General features: G+C 37.0%; 1 protein-coding gene across 1 annotated transcript; it reads left to right on the forward strand.

Annotated features, from left to right (window-relative positions):
- The first annotated feature begins 4,392 nt into the window (after nt 1-4,392).
- On the forward strand, nt 4,393-16,994 carry LOC110054314 (biogenesis of lysosome-related organelles complex 1 subunit 1-like). The gene is made up of 6 exons (XM_020760699.2): nt 4,393-4,526; nt 7,779-7,851; nt 11,761-11,828; nt 13,358-13,422; nt 16,237-16,321; nt 16,754-16,994. The coding sequence occupies exons 1-6, from the start codon at nt 4,466-4,468 to the stop codon at nt 16,774-16,776; spliced, it is 375 nt and encodes a 124-aa protein (XP_020616358.1). The 5' UTR covers nt 4,393-4,465; the 3' UTR covers nt 16,777-16,994.
- The last annotated feature ends 14 nt before the right edge of the window (nt 16,995-17,008 follow it).

Raw genomic sequence — 17,008 nt, forward strand, 5'->3', positions numbered from 1 at the left:
CGTGAGAAAAGACTGATCTGATTTCTATTGCTGAAAATTGACGAAATAGGGAAAATAGCACCTGCTCTGTGGTCTTTTCTATTTTGCAGTTTGACAGCCGTGGCAAGCAATTTGGTTCCAATATTTTAACAAGGATTCAGCTGTCTGCTAAAATCAAACTTAAAAAGTTTATTTGTGTCCGACACAAGTATTGACTGTAGTTTGAGGCGTGTTTTCATGAGTCTGGGCTCACAAAGATTTTACAATAACTTGGAATGCGTTCTTGTAATATAAAGCATTAAATGATGCCGAAATGGGACATTTTCAACTGCTTAACGAACATGGGCACACTCCTCCTTTTTATTTTATAATTAAAGTTCTCAGTGGACAAAGTTTGAACAGGGGATTATTTCAGGGGAATTACCTTAAGACGTATTTGGAAAAGTACTTAGTTAAATGTTTATTTGTTCAGTGCAGATAATCATTGTCAGAGATAACCAAAGTAAGTTCCAGACGTTAACACTATTTTCCGGCCGCCATATTGGTGTACCAATGGCGGCTCCATACTAGGCTTTGTAAATTTGAGTGGAAAATTTCGACGAATATCTCAACTTTGGGGCAACGCACACGCCTTAAACTTGGAGAACTGCCTTCTTTATTTATCTTCTGTAATATCACAATTTCTTGACCTTATCCACTGAACGGTTTATGATTTTATTTTTTATTGCGTGACAATGAAAACGTTCTATTCTGATATTTCTTCTTCCATTTACTTAACTGATTCATCCAACAAACGTTGATAGCTTTATTTTCAAAATTATGAACCTTGTTATTGTTAGTCAGCCCCATGGAGATCAAACTACAGTACAATCCCGATTTTTCGAACCTCCAAGGGAAACGAAAATTGGTTCGAAAAATCGGAAGGTTCGAGAGATCGGTAGTCTCCTTTGCAGCCGTTTTTTGGGGGCAACGTTGCGTGACATCCCAAAAACGGCTGCGGAGGAGACTAAGAGATCGAGGGTAAGACTGCGGATTGAGGAGAGGGAACGACTTTTGGTTCGAGTTATCGGAAGGTTCGAAAAAATGAGGGTTCGAAAAATCGGGATTCCACCGTAATTTGTAAACACGTGACACGACTTACACAAAACGCTGCCAAAAATAAAAATATAAAAGTAGAAACCGACACAACGTAGGATGATTTTTTTTAAAGGCGTACTATTTTTCGGCTGGCCAAACCAGCCTTCTTCAGGTACAATGAAGACTTTACATTGAGACGTGTTTTTATGTAGGATATTTTCGTAATATCAGAAATACGTAAAACTAATTGACTGTGTAAATTAAAGATAAGCATATGGTAAAATTAATCTTTAAAAACACAACAAGTCAACGCTTTTCAGTTTTCGGAACATGTTTCGATGTTTCAAACATCAAAAGCGTTGCTGTGTTTTTAAAGATAATTGTTGCATTTGTGCGATCAAAACCATATGGTAAAATAAAATAATTAAATAACATAATGACAAGAAAAAAAAACCGAACACCTTCACAGGTTAGATCAGCTCAGATTTGTTTGTTTCAAGTCCCTATTTCAGTAATATTAGAAAACTGCAGTCACATAAATAAAAAAAGATCTTCTAGATTTCCGGTCTAAAGTGTAGGTATAAATCCAACCGTGACGAATTTTTTTAGTTCCGAGACATCAGCCCTACTAAAAAATTAGTCTACTAGCCCTCGTTTTCTAGGCTGGTTTAAGATTTAGAGGGCGCTGCCTATCGCCTACAGGAGTGATAGAGTGAATTCGTCCTACCACTACAACTTGGAAAATATAAATATTTTCCAAGTTAAAAAGGTTGCAACTCGTTTCGGCAGGCCTTCGAATGCTCGGTAGTCAAGGACCGGTGAAAAAAGGTTCTTTGGTGGTGTCTCTGATTAAAAACTTCTCGAAGAAAACATGAAAGGTAACGTGAAGATTTTCGAGCAACTTTTGTGAGAAATTTTGAGCACCTCTTTAAAAATTTGAGCATCTATTCTTTTTAGGGACAGCCCTTACCCCTTTTGTATACCTTTTTATTGAAAAAAGATATCCTTTCACGTACCTACTTAGAGCACTGTATCCATTTTCTTCCTTGGAATGGAGAAAAGTGAACATCAAGCATAACCAGAAGAGGTGTTAACCAGAAAAACAAGTATTTTATATTCAGTTCATGTTCACGTTGGACTTATTTTTCAGATTTCCCTACCCTTTCATCGATATACTTCACTGTCTGAAATCCCTACCTTGTTATCTACCCGAAGCCCGAAAAAAGGCACCCCTTTCCGGGACATTATAGGAAGTATCCCCCGGGGTTTCGCCAATTCCAATGTCGTTTCAACTCGAGACTACGAGTAGTCCCTCTCCGCCGGGGTCCCACTTTTTCTTAGTCTGTCGAACGCGAAAGTGAAACCTCGAGGAAAAAATGATTTATTTCGCGCACACATTTTTTCACGTTAATTTTTTACGCGGTCTCCCTTACGCTTATCACGCGGGCACGGCGGAATGAGAGCTCATGAACTCGCAGCTCTCCTCAGTCCCCCGAAGACGTAGCCTGCGATACACGTGCGCTCGGTCTCGCGCTTCGCGCGCGCGCATGTGTATCGCGTTAGAAACGGCTAATCCGCCTGTCCTGCAGGCTACCGAAGACGTTTCAAAAGGGTTGTATCCGGCCACAGGCGGCCCAAGCTCACAATGCGAGGAGTTCGCATAAAGATTTAAAAATCTTTATGGGAACGTTCAGCGCGCGAAACGTGACACAGTTACCGCCGACGTCTACTATTACATAACGGCCGAGTTTGGTTACGCAAAACGTGACCTTCTCCTTGCAGCATATGGTGGTGTTGTGTTACAACTTTTTGAATTTATACAGGTTCGTATGGGGAAAAACGGTAATCGACATTATAGCTGAAATTTTGGTATTTTTGCGATAAAAATGGCTTACCTCAATGCCTTGTTGTATTTTCTATTGACATCTCGCTTCTCAGCTCGATCCGAAGCCTTTTAAGCGAGTTATCGCGTTTTGGTTTTACTCTACTAAGAAAGAGTAGTCTTTCTACTTTCTCAAAGTAGTGTCAAATCGTGGTGTCACTTAAAATCTGTCGTTGTATGCATGAACTTCATGCATGATGACGCATCGATGGCGAGGTGTGACAAAGGATCGAGACAAAAAAGCACATTGTGATCTGAAGTATGTTTGGACATAAAACGATACACATCAGCCTCCCCTTTACCAGATCGCGAAAATCGAAAGATGTGGAAATTGTAGGAGCAGAAATGTAAGGCCCAGTTCAGACGCCGAACTTTTCATGAGCCGAACCAAATATATTGAATTAAGTACATGAAAAGTTCGGCGTCTGAATCAGTTAAGAACGGCTATTTGAATTTGGAACGGCCCAGCCGTTCTTCCCGCCTAGCTCAGCCGGGAATTTCGGCTTTGGAACGGCTTTGATTCAGACGTCGAACTTTTCATGAGCCGAACCTAATGCATAACTTATTATAACGTATTTTACAAGCAGTTTTTACTTTGCCTGAAAATCGCTGATATTTCGATGTGTTTTGGTTTAAACTAAATAAAGTTCGGCGAATTAAGTTCGACGTCTGAATCAACAGGTGTGCTTTTGATAATTTGGGTCGGTCCAAATTCGAATTAAGTTCGGCTCATGAAAAGTTCGGCGTCTGAACTGGGCCTAACTTATAAATTCTGTACTGGCACGCATTAATTATCTCTAGAACTCGACAGAAGAACACACAGACTGTGTCGAGAACGTGTCCACCGCGATGTGTGAAAATGCTCAAGCTTTAGCTTAAATTCATGTTTCCATGAAAAGGAATAGATTGCAGCATTTATGAAATCAGCGTGTTCCACGGTTTTCGTTTGTTTTAATTATTCTACAGGCTTTAGTAACGACGATTTCTCTTCATTTAAGAATTCGGCGAAGGAGGCGAGACTGCTAAGAAATGACATACTAAGATTAAGATGTCCAGATTTACAAACTTTCGCATGCTGCATAGCAAGAGTTGTGAAAGTCAAGCACGATCTGCTTCACATCGCTTTACAGGTAAATCAGAGCAAACTTTCTGAGTGGAATCCACGCGAAAAAGGACGACGGCTCGACGAGTATGACATCCTCGTGTTGTTCGTGGCGCAATGCACTCCAGTGAAAGTGGCGCAGTGCAGTCTGGTTAACTGCAATGCATTCTGGTAAAAAGTGATGAATTCGAGAATTCGTACCCCTTCTATATATTCTTCTTAAATCCTGATTATGTTGCTGCTCGCTCGCTACGCTCGCTCCGCAGCAATAACTCCTCGCATTGTGAGCATGGGCGGCCTGTGATCCGGCCTGACCTCACTTTCACGCGCTTTCGTGAAGATGGAACGTGAACCAATCAAAACTTCTGATAGAATGGTAGAACGCAATTACTTAACTTGTGCATCGGAGAATATCGGTAAGGAAGATGCTCTCTCGTGCTTTTAAAGAACACCAGACGGAGCAAGCGGCTCATCGCCAAAAACAAGGTATTCCAACAAGTTTAATTTTTTCTCTGGTTCTCAAAAATCCCTTGTGTTGTAAACTAAAGCTACTAATGTTGACACAGTGAGTTTTGTTTTCCCTTAATCCTTGACGGTCTCAGGGAAATAAAACTCACTGTTTCCCCTGGGGCCAGCTATTAAGTTTTTTTTTTGCAGAACGAAGCGTAACACATCATTTAACCACTTATAATTCAATGAGATTTAAATAAGTGGCCGGGTATTTTGAAGTGTAGCCGGTGTATTCTTTAGCAGTGTCTTGTAGTCTTGACATTTGTTGCTGACCATGGATGTTTATATCTGCTCAGCTGACAAGCCAGACTCTACCACAAGCCCCCTTCCCCAGGAGGCAGATACTTTGGGTGGAGAGATGTCCACTGGGTTAAACCACGACCCTGTTTAAGAAAAGTGGCCTTGTGCATGGTGTTGCCTACTGCTCAATTTTTGACCCAAGTGGTTGTCTTTGATTCCAATTTACTGAGTAGAAAAACGGAAAAATCTTACAATCTCCCTCAAAATGTTCACCCATATGGTGATTTTATTTTATTTTGTATATTAGAAAACAATCAAGCTAACAAGTGAATAGTAGGAGCTAAGAGTATTTCAAAATATGGTCGAAAATCTGCACTTCTGGCATAACAAACACGGTAATCATGGCCATTGTGCCTTCAAAGGCAGTGCCATAAAAATTGTTCCAATCTTGCCCACAAATCGTTGCAATCGTGCCCATTTTTGTGCCTTCATAATCGTTCCTATCGTTCCCTGAAGCACGCGTATCGTGCCCTTTAGCAACTCCAAGATTTGCGTCCTGCCATTGCTTGTTTTGAGTTGTGCTTCAATTAGCCCGCAATCAGGCATTTTTTTGTGCTCACACCATGCTTGTCAAATACAAATTATCATTACAAGAATGTTGGTCCGTGAGATGCAATAAAAGTCCCAAACATAATGCAGAAAAAAGGAAGGAACACCAGTGTCCATTGATATCGAAAAGAAGAAGGCACTAAGTTGGCATCAAAAACACAGACATGTTTGCACATCACATGTTAGTAGCTGTAAGTAATTTTTTCATGCTTCTTGATATAAGCTGAACTACGATTATAGTAATTAAGTCTGCTCTTTTAACAAACCGTGACCTTATTTCTTCGTACACAGAGCAGGGCTCGAAATTGCGACCAATACAGTCGTACTTGCAACTTAACTTTACTTACCACTATTTGCGACTAGAAAAAATGAGAGTAGTCGCTAGGTTTTGCCTTGACTGACACAAATTAAAAGGGCTAGCAGTAATCTCAAAGGAAAAAGAACATTACTTTTGGATGAAAGACACAATTTATTCGAATAGAGATAATAAAACAAACCCATGATTCTTTGATCGCCAACTGGATCGCCATGTTTGATTATTCTAAGGCACACTAAAGTAAACGACTCTCTCTCCTTGAAAACTTCAAAGTGGCTACCCCTGTTCAAAATCGCACTATAATGCATTGCAAACCCTTGAGTATGTCATGTATGTCTATGGATTGTGTCTCTTCTATTTCATTTTGCAACTAAAAATGTACATTTATTTAGTGACTATTTTTTACCACTTAGTTGCCAAATGGCGACTTAAGGATTTTGTTAATTTCAAGCCCTGCGAAGAGCAAGGTGGACAAATTATTCATTTGAGGTGGGAAGATTTTCTGTCACATGCTAGGCCACAAGCTCCACAGATGGATTAAATGTCAGTTTGAGCCAAAACAGGAGTAGCTGTTTTTTAGAAAGTCACGCAACAAATAAGACTAAAATTTTACTCAGAAGATAATTACTTATTTCATGTTAATTATGGGATCTTCAAATTACTTTAATATCTTGAAGGCTTATTTGGCTGTATTTAAGATAATTTTATATAAGCTTACCTTTTTCTGATGACTGAACTCTAGCTGCTTTTTCTTGTTTATTTATTTTGTGTCCCTGACATCTCACATGGTACCACTTGTTCTACAAAACACATTTCACTTTTGTTTGACTTAATACAAGTTGATTATTTATAACTACTTCAACTCTTACATGTATCCAAGGAGAAACAGATCAGACCAGAAAGTGAGGAGGCAAATGAAACAAATGAACCTTCCTCTCCTTCACCTCAATGTTGGGATATAAATAGCGCATCTTTCCAGCTCGCTCAATGGGAAAACGCAGACTCTAGCTGCGAAATAATACAAACAAATCCAGCCGAATTATGTGCTAAGTATTTAATAAACCAAAATGGGACGACCATCTCCAAACGGGAAGGACATGCAAGGCACAACAAAATGTGGTCATCCATAGGCTTACATGTCGGGAACAATGTCTAAACACCACCGTGTTATGGACAATACTTGGGAACGATAAGGTGCACAATATGAACGATAAGGCACAATAGGAATGATAAGGCATGATGGATGGAAGGGTGAGAGTGACGTAAGGAACGATAGGAATGGGCATGATAGGCACAAAATGGACAGTAAAGTGAGGTATGCCAAGTGACGTAACATTTGTATTGATAATTCTTTAACCAAAACACATATCACCAAATAGTGAATTAAAAAAGTTAAAACAGTTTGTGTGCTCACAGTGTTCTCACTCTGTCTTAAATTCAAACAATAAAGCCAACAAAGCAAAACTCCATTTTTCGTTATAAATGCGCTGATTTGCCATCGCATTTTTAAAACTCCTATAACTTTAATTTTGTGCGAGCATCATGAAAGATGTTTACATTTTTGAGATGCACATTCTTTGTAGAAGAAGTCTGCCAATTTTCATGCATTTATACTCCTGGAGATCTGTCACGTGTCATCTTGTCCTCAAAGTGACTGACTGACAGGCTGACTGACTGACTGACTGACTGACAATCACGATATGCTGCTGACTTAGGGGTCTGTATGCATGAAATGCATAAGACCCAAAAAATGATTGGACTTTGATGGAGTTTGATTTTTGTTTGTTTGTTTGTTTCATTTGGTTTAATCGAGTACGCTGGGGCACATGTCATTAAGTTTCAATCTTTTTTGCCATACATCGTAAGAAAGCAATTTGAATTTAACTTTGACATGTATTAAATTCCTTTTACTCTAGCTTATTACTGAAGAGAAACATAATTTTTGAAGTGAAAAGAATGAAACATTCATTGAGATAAGAAATGAGTTTGTTGAAAGAATTTCTGACCACAGATTGCATTACTGTGACATATTAAAATTTTTCATATCTTGTACGATCATGTAGAACATTTGAGACGAGAAGCTGTGATAGCATCTTCAAGGCTGACATACAAACTTATGGACACTCTGAACACTGGGTAAGTGAGGTAACTCTATTTCCCAATTCTTGCATGTAGATCACCAAGCTACAATAATACAGAATAAATATCCAGTTTTGGTTCCACTCTTAAAAGGTTTCATTTTCAAATTTTGAACTCTGTATAATTAATATGTAATTATTAATTTATGGTACAGTGTGATTGCAAAGTAAATTGCGTTAGGAACTAGTTGTCAAGAATTAATTAGTTATTTTTGTCTAAGGCATGACCATTAGCCAGCCAGTGTCACTCATTTCTGATCAATAACAGAGTCTGCATACTAGTTAGGCAAGGCTTTCTTGTGGTATATCAGGGAATATCACTCAACTCACTTCTATTTTCTTGGTATACACATGAGCCTTTAATTTGCCGTGTTGAAATATTCCATGAACATCTTGTTTACTTAAATTCTATATTGTGGTGCCAGTCCCAGTGTCATCTCAATACCAAATATATCTTAATTATGTCCTGCTTTGGACAACTTTGACTTCATACCAGTGCAAAGTGTAAATGATGATTCAGGGAATCACCGCTAGCGTCACAACGTTCGATTACAACATTTGTCCCAACATACAGCGTATACCCATCAGATACTGTCTGCCTTAACACTGTTACACTATCAAAAATAAAAATAGTAACCATTCAATAAATTAGTATAGGTAATCAAATGATTTCGAGTGTAATTTGGAATAAATAAGCACAAGTAAATTACAAAAAATTGCACGAACCCGTAGGGCGAGTGCAATTTGTAGTCTTTGAAAAATTTATGAGTGCTTATTTGTTCCAAATTGCATGAGAAAAATCATTTGATTACTGTCACGCTTCAGTATTTTCTGTGACAAATGAAGGGGCAAGCTACTTCAACTTTATTGGATGAAAATATGACACGTGAATTCAAGCGTAAAAATTCATTCACCCTCTCCAAGTCATGTATGAAAACTGAGCAGTTTCTTTTAACTGTGAAAAGCAGTCTGTTTTCCCAGTTGAATTGAAGAACTTGACCCGAAAGCAAAAGAAAATCTCCCTGCAGTTTTGATGCGGGCTTCTTTACAACTGTTTTTCGAGTGTTTGAAAAACTCTGTGCCGTGTTCAAGTTTATCTTCACCGAGAAGAAACTCTTCAACCCAGCACAAGTTGCTTCAACCAAAATGCCAAGAAACGAAGTTAAAATCTGCCAAGAAACGGATTTTCTTAGCACTGGAGGACATTTATTTACTTCATCTGGTTGCTTCCTGGCTTTAACTTCTTCACTGGACATTGTACAGGTTAGATTTGCATTTGTCCCGTTTTGTTTGCGAACTATCTTACCTAATCTCTTAGCTTTGTTCTTTCGCAAAAGTAGAATGGTTGCACCTTTCATCTTCAAAATTAAGGCATGGTAGGTTCTTAGGACGTTTTGTTGGGTCCTTCTTCGCGTTTTGCTTCGTAGTACTGACGGAATTTTAAAATTGACTTTTTCAACTGGGATTGTGTCATGCCGTTGTGATCGGCTCCGGCATTCAACTCAAGTTAAACTTATATTTTTCTCCTTGCAGATTTTGTGTATATCTCTTATCTGACACACTTAGTGATAACTAGTTTGTTAATTTTTGCTGAGCTTTGAATTTTGCTTTGTTATGAAGTCTTTGTATTGAAATTTAGGTAAAGAGTTTTAATCTTCGTCTCATTTTTGTCCGCCATTTTGTTTGTCCTAGCTCAATTTTGTCGGAGCTGTCAATCATTTTTAATTTCATTGTTTTGCACTCAATGTCACTCTTTTGCACCGGTGAAATTGCACTGATCACAGATTTGGGATTAATTGACATGTTCTCGGCCTATCAGACTGCAGAAATTGTTGCTTGTATATTATTAAGTCACGAATCTGGGATATAATGGATGATTGATATTTAAAAAACTTTGTCAAGATCTAGGATCCGTGCGGGTTTTAATTTGCATGTTATTGTGTTTCACCCAAATTTATAGAGTGATGTATGGAAACACCATGTTGGTGCCCTTCCGAGGGGCACCAACATGGCAGCTGAAAAGTAACAGAAACATCTGTTATTGAGTTTTGCTATTGAACGGAAAAATTACTACCCTAGAGTTCCAATATATTGAAAGTAATAATTCTTCTAGTGCAAGAACTGTTCAGTCAGCAAAACCTTGAGTGATAACTCCTCTTTTGACCACCCCAGAGAGCCTTCTCAGGCCACCATTTTAATGTCACACAATGCATAAACTTGGAAATTCAAAAGTCCTCTATAACAAAATGAGGAACCCTATCGAGCATAAGCGTTGTAAGATGTCAAGTTCTTAGAGGGTGTTATATCTGATGAAACTAAAACTTCAGAACGATTGGTACTTTTTAATTTTGGAAAACGCTGACATCACATGAATACCGGCAATTGGTTGAAACAGTGTGCTTTATCAGAGTTCAACAGATGCACAGCGAGCTGAATTTCAAATTTTTGCTTCGGAATTTTGACAAATTTGACCCAGATTAAACGTCCCCTGTGACTCAGAGAAATGCAGTGGAAATGAGCTATTTGTCTGTGGTAAACATAGCTACCTAGAGGCCATTGTTAGCAACAGAAGTGTTAAAACTGTACTAAAATAACAAGTTTTGACAAAACGGTAAGGTCACATAGTGAAATAAACAAATTCTCAACCTAGCGAATGCTTCAAAACAAACATTGTATTTGTTACGAAGGCAGAAATCATACTTTGGAAGTAAAACAACAGAAAACACCACTGGAGCTGTCTCTGTTTATGATGACAAGCTTTAGTTTTTGTAAAAATGCTCAAACAACACTTACATGGAGTGTAGTAATGCTCATTCGCTAAATAGCGATCTCCACTCATCTTGGCAAAGTGAACCTCAACATTTACTATGTTCACCCTGTGAGTGATCAGTTGAAAGCTTGCTCTGATAATCTCTCCTGTACTTGGAGTAGGAGCAGTGGGAGCAGTTTAGTCTTTCCAACTTTGACGGCAGTGCGGGCAATCTTGCTTTAAGCCATAAATAACTGTAGCTCCTTTCAAATACAGCTAAGTGTTTTGGATTTTCATATGCAAGCTTTGTTTTTTAGTTTCAATTGGAAAAGTACACATTTCATGAGCTGTAATGCAGCTGGCTTCCTCTGGCCCAGAAACTTATAGATCCTTAAATTTGAAATAAATTACATGTAAAATGCAAACTTTGAAGGGATCATTCTTCTCTCAAAAGCAACTTGAAACTGAAAGGTCCATGGCTGAAGTCCAGTTTGTGATTGGCACCTGTTGTCTCGTTATCCAATCAAATTATTTGAACAATTCAAACAAGGATTGTGATTGGCTTATTTTAGCATGCTTAATCAGAGAACAGATGCTTGCTGACACCACTTTTTCTCTTTTGGAAAATAAAGTTTGGTTTTAAAAATTGCTGAATGTGCAGGGGAAATTAATGGATTCTTATCATAAAACAAATAAAGAAGCCTCAACTGTGCTCTGTTTTGTTGTAAAGCACTTAGGAAGAGGTAGAGCACTCAAGAATTAGGGAGAAACACTTGACTATGTCTCGTGTTTCCCCTACACTTCTTTTGTGCTCTACCGCTTCCTGCGTGCTTTACAAAAGAACAGAGCACATTCGAGGCTTCTTTATTTGTCAATTATTACCAGTATGTTATTGTTGTTATTATTATTATAATTATTATTATTGTTATTGTTATAGTTATTGTTATTGTTATTGTTATCGTTATTGTTATTGTTATTGTTATTGTTATTATTATTATTATTATTGTTATTATTTATCCGTCATGTTAGTGTAACAAGACAGTAATGCTCTTTGATTTCGAGCTGTTACTTTTCTTACTACATAATTTGTGTATTTTTTTTTCCTTTGGAATCAACTTGCCAGGAGAAAATCTTCATGTTTTGTTGTTCTTTCCTTAGTGTAGAGCAAGCCTATATTAATCAGCGGAAATTAGAAACAGAAGCCAAGCAGCTACAGGCTCATGCAGGTACTACACGTACAGTTTTGCTGACAGTTTATAAATTATGTTTACTTTTTTAACATAATCCTCACTTGTTTGTTTTTTGTTGTGACATATTACTTTAAAGTGCTCATTCAACTGAGCCATTTTAAGACATAAAGAAGTAGTCTGTACAAGAGTGAAAATGCTGCTTACTGTTTTCAAATATATCTTATCGTTCCAAAGATATTCAAGTTTTTAAAATATGCAAATTGGCCAAATGATGACATCATATACTTGACCGAATTTTGATCAAATATGATAAACAAGGATGTCTCAGTCAATTTGTATCAGAAATGTTTAATTTTTTTCCGTAAGATTCTACTAGAGGTGCTCAGCAATATGAGCTTAACAATTTTTGTTACCATGGCAACATACTGGGTTCCAGACCTCCACAATATTAAAGGCTTTTCTGACCACATTTAGCGTTCTGTATTGATATTTGCCAAGGTGCCTCACCCGCATCATCCAGCAAGCATATAAATACGTTAGGTTGAGTTCATGGCCTTGTTTACTGTTTTTCAAGCTTAAAATCACTAACATATTGAAATCAGGCTAGAGGGGACTGGAAAAGAGTGGGTTGCCATGGGAACAGAAATTGTTATGGCTGTAGGTGTGTTGCATTTGGAACTATTAGCCTACCAAGTTTCATTGGTTTCTGCTGCAAATTGACCAAGATAGCGCTATTTATATACTTGATGTAATATTTGGTTGAGTGTATGACATCATCAGTCATCTCATTTGCATATTTTACTCATTTTTCAAACTTCAATATCTCCAGAATCAATGCAGATATTCGTAAATGGTAAACGGTATCTTTATTCTTTCGTAGAATTCTATGTGATTAACCTAAAAAATAAAGGGGTAAAAATTTGATAATAGTAGCACTTAAAAAAATCTGTCATTCTGCAGTAGTATAAAGTGTAGGATGATTGTTCCCAAGGACATGATGTTAGGATATTGACCTAATTCTTTTGTTGTGTGGTTGTAGACCAATTTATTTGTGTCATGAATATGTACTCTATTTTCTAAAAGCAATTAATATATATCTTTATTGTGACATTTGTTTGACTTTTTTTTTGCACCTTTGAGACTAAGATTCTACTTTAGTTGTCTAGTAGCTAGAGACAACTGTCATTTTACTAGTAAAACTAATTTTTCACAAGTTAAATCATTATTTTTTGCTACAGCTATTAAGACTTTCACAGTGATGCAAGCTTTTGCATTACAGTGAGTGACACTAGGCAGTGTTGGAACATCAGTCTTGATGAAGTGATTGATTGTTGTAGAACATCGCCTATTGGTACTCAAATGCTTCAGATGAAAACACTTCTGAAGGCATACTATTTAGGTACTTCAACTAAATTTAGCAAAACTAATTGCAGTTGTTAGTTGAGATGGCTGATCTGATTTATTTTATTTAGAAATACAAGGGAATTTTTCAAAAAAAACTTAAATTTCAAACTTTTTTTGTGTGTGTTTTTGAAGTGTTTTTGCTTCTTTTTTTTCATCCTCAGCACGGTTTTCTAAGCAAACAGTACAGTGGCTACAGATGTTAGAGGCATTCAATAAAGCATTAAAGGTAAATTTTATTTCTTCTGTTTTTTTTTTCTTCAGCCAGTTAATACTAATCAGAGATAAACGGTTAACTAAGGTTTTTCTTTTTTCATTTCAAAGTGTTTTTAATTTAAGACAAAAGGCATAACTTTATGTAACATGGAAACAGGCACTTTTGTTGTGTCTTGACAGAAGCATATTTATTTTATGCACAGCTTGAAATCATCTTAATCCTGCTTTTGGCAAGCTGATCCAGGGCTTAAAATTGGAAATGAATGACTGCTATTTTAACTATCAGGGGATAGAAATCACGAACGCACAATCTAATTGTTAAATAGAAAACAGATTCGCGGACTTGTAGTTTAATTGTTAATTAAAGCATAGAAGAAGTTTTGAAAGTTTCATTTCTCATTGTTGCACCGCTAAATGAAACAATTTTTGATGCAAAATGCAGCTTTAACTTTAATTGAAACAACTTTGGATGCAAAATGTAACAACTATTTAACGCAGAATGTAACGCAAAATTTGACAACAAAATGTGGCAACCTTTTCGATAGATTATTTATTACTGGTCAATCTTATGAATGAAGTTGAATATAAGAAATTTTCTAAAGTCATGTGACTTCTAACGTCTCCAACTGTGACTGACAGGTGTTAGTAACTGCCTTCGGACATGTCGAGTTGTTTTTTGTTTATCGTTACAAGGTATCAAGAACATGGACGGACAGACACTTGTATCACAATTCTTTTAAAAAACGTAACTTTTCAATTCAACAAGAGTACATTTTGAATTGGTCATTTGACCAGTTAGTTTGTATAATTTGACTGACAGGAGGCGTTAATCTTGACAAGAAGGTTGATATGCCTTAATTTCCTTCTTTATATATTAAGACCATAATTGTTACATTTTGCTGAATCACATTTCGCGTTTAAGAAGCTGTTACATTTTGCGTTTAAAAGTTGTGAAAATTTGAGTTAAAGAAATTGTTACATTTTGCGTCAAAAGTTGTTGAAATTCAGGTGAATTCAATCAGTCACTCTGTATGTCACTCAGTCAGTCATTTGGTTGGTCAGACAGGCCGGCAGTCAGACAGTCAATCAATCAATCAATTTATGAAAAGATACGTTAACTAACTATAAAATAAATATAAATAAACCAAGAACTAAATGTATGAATATTTCCTGAAATACTTCGTGATAAGCCTTCAACATCACTGTTACTGTTACGCCGCAAAATGTAACAACTTTTGACGCAAACTGTAACATTAACTCGAATTGTTACAACTTTTGACGCTTAATGTAACAATTCTTTAACGCGAATTGTAACAACCCAAAATGTCACAACCTTTTCGATAAATTATTACTGACAGAGCTTAAGTTGCATTTCTATATATTCACTGTGTGCGGATGGCTAAACTTGGTCACAACAAACTTCAGCACAGCCTTAGCTATTATCCGTTGATGATCTAAACCTTATGAAGTATGGTTTTTTCGGATTCCTAAAATTAACTTAATAAACTGCTGTTTGTGTTACTATCGATGCTAATAGAGGTAAAGTGAAGGGTCGCAATATTCCCAAGTTTTCAGAATTGCGAGAGGACAAGATAAGCTGATGCGCTTGTCAGATTAGGTGGTAATGACATAAATGTGGTCTTCCTTGCCACTAACATTACATACATAAAGGAGCACTTTCGAAAATTTTATCTCTGCCGGTACCTGTAGAATGGTTACTTAAACGACTTTCACTTCTTACTTACACTTGCTTTTACTTACAATGTACTGTTGCTTTTCACATCATGAAAAAGAAAAACACACACACAGAGTGACTGTTTAAGTTAAGTCTCGCTAAAAAGCTAAAAGTGTCAAGTCATAAATTAAACTGAATTAACCTTTTAACAGGGGTAACGGAGTTGTTCTACCGCTTTACACTCTAAATTCTATGCGCTCTAAACCTTTCGAAACCAAATGATTTTATCTAATACAGTCAACTCTTTCCTAGCGACCACTTCTCGTAAGCTACCACCTCCGGTAGGTGACCACTTTTTTGGGCAAAGCATAGCTCTTAGAGGGAATTGGTTATGAAGCCCGGCAAACATCCTAGGTGCAAACAAAGATGGCAAGGTTTATGTTGGAAGGTCCACGACCGTGCACAATCTTTTGTTTTGGGCACATACACTATGCATGAATTACGTAACCAAAACGTTTCTATTGGTTAGTTCCTCAGTGCGGAGTAAACAGCTATTGTGTTTTGTGCTCGGTCAAGGCAAAAAAAAAGAGAACAAAAACATGCAACAGAGAAATTTGTCGGCGTTCATAACCATTCCTCTCTATTAACTATGCGCAAAGGTAGTGGACAAGCAATTTTCGTAGGTCATGTGACTTCTAACGTCTTCAGCTGTGACTGACAGGTGTTATTCGTGACTTCCAACATGTTGTGTATTTTGTTGTTGTTTGTCTAACGTTAGAACATATTAAGTTGCTGTCCGTCCCTATGCCAAACACCAACAATTCTTTTAAAGCAACGTAACTTTTCAATTCAACCAGAGAAAACTAAGAACTGGTCATGTAACCAGTAGATTTTTGTAATTTGACTGACAGAGCTTGTTAAGCTTGAGAAGAACCCTAATATATATGAATTTTCCTCTTTATATAAGTTGTTACATTTTGCGTTAAAAAGTAGTTACAATTCGAGTTAAAGAAATAGTTACATTCTGCGTCAAAAGTTGTTATATTTTGCGTCAATGTTACATTTTGCGTTAGTTGTCACATTTTGCGGCATAACAATCACGCTGTGGAACCTGTTTGAGAGTTCAAGAAAATCTCCTTATATCTATCATAGGAACTAGGAGATGTTGAAAATTGGTCAAGAGTTATAGAGGCAGATATGACAGCCATAGCAAGTGCCTTGGAATATGCTTATAAAGGTAAATTTTCCCTTCATTGGTCCTCCTATATGCTGCTAAAATTGAGACATCATCTTAAGCAACCTAGCTGTCCATTTGAAGTTTCCAGCTTTTCTTGAAATTCTCTTTGCTCCATACCAAAGTGACTATAATACCTTCCTGTGAGTGTCCGACAGCAAAATCAAATGGGTGCTAAAGTCGACTTTTTAATTTCTAAGTTCATCCAGTAAGAACAACCTTAGGTTGAAACTAAAGTTGACGGCAGGTAGATCTTGGTGTATTCTAAACTCACGTGTGATATGTTTCTTTGTCCTCTCAAATGGTGGTGAATTGAAGCAATACGTTTAGCCTGTATAAGATTGTCTGCCTATTTTATTCGTTGTTCAGAGTCACATTATTAGCTGTAGATCTTCTTTTGTTTGTTTGTTTGTTTATTTTTTCTTTTTATTTCAGGAGATGGGCCTAAAAGTTCATAACAGTCGTTTGTGATTGCTACCTTGAATATTGAGAGTAAAAGGCCATGATTTCCTGAGTCGGCAGAGTCTGAACGGTGCGCAAATCTTTCCACTCAGTAAACGGTGTTTACCCAAATTCTCGGTCCTATCATGGTTGTAAAGCAAAATTTATATTGTTCTGTGTAAAGTACGAAAGAATGCATTAAAAGTGTTTCCGTATAAATTAATTTTAACCTGAAGCTGTTTACATGTT

The sequence above is a fragment of the Orbicella faveolata genome, unplaced genomic scaffold (assembly GCF_042242905.1).
Source record: "Orbicella faveolata isolate gen_17 unplaced genomic scaffold, um_ofav_v1 contig_13, whole genome shotgun sequence".
Classification (NCBI taxonomy): domain Eukaryota; kingdom Metazoa; phylum Cnidaria; class Anthozoa; order Scleractinia; family Merulinidae; genus Orbicella; species Orbicella faveolata.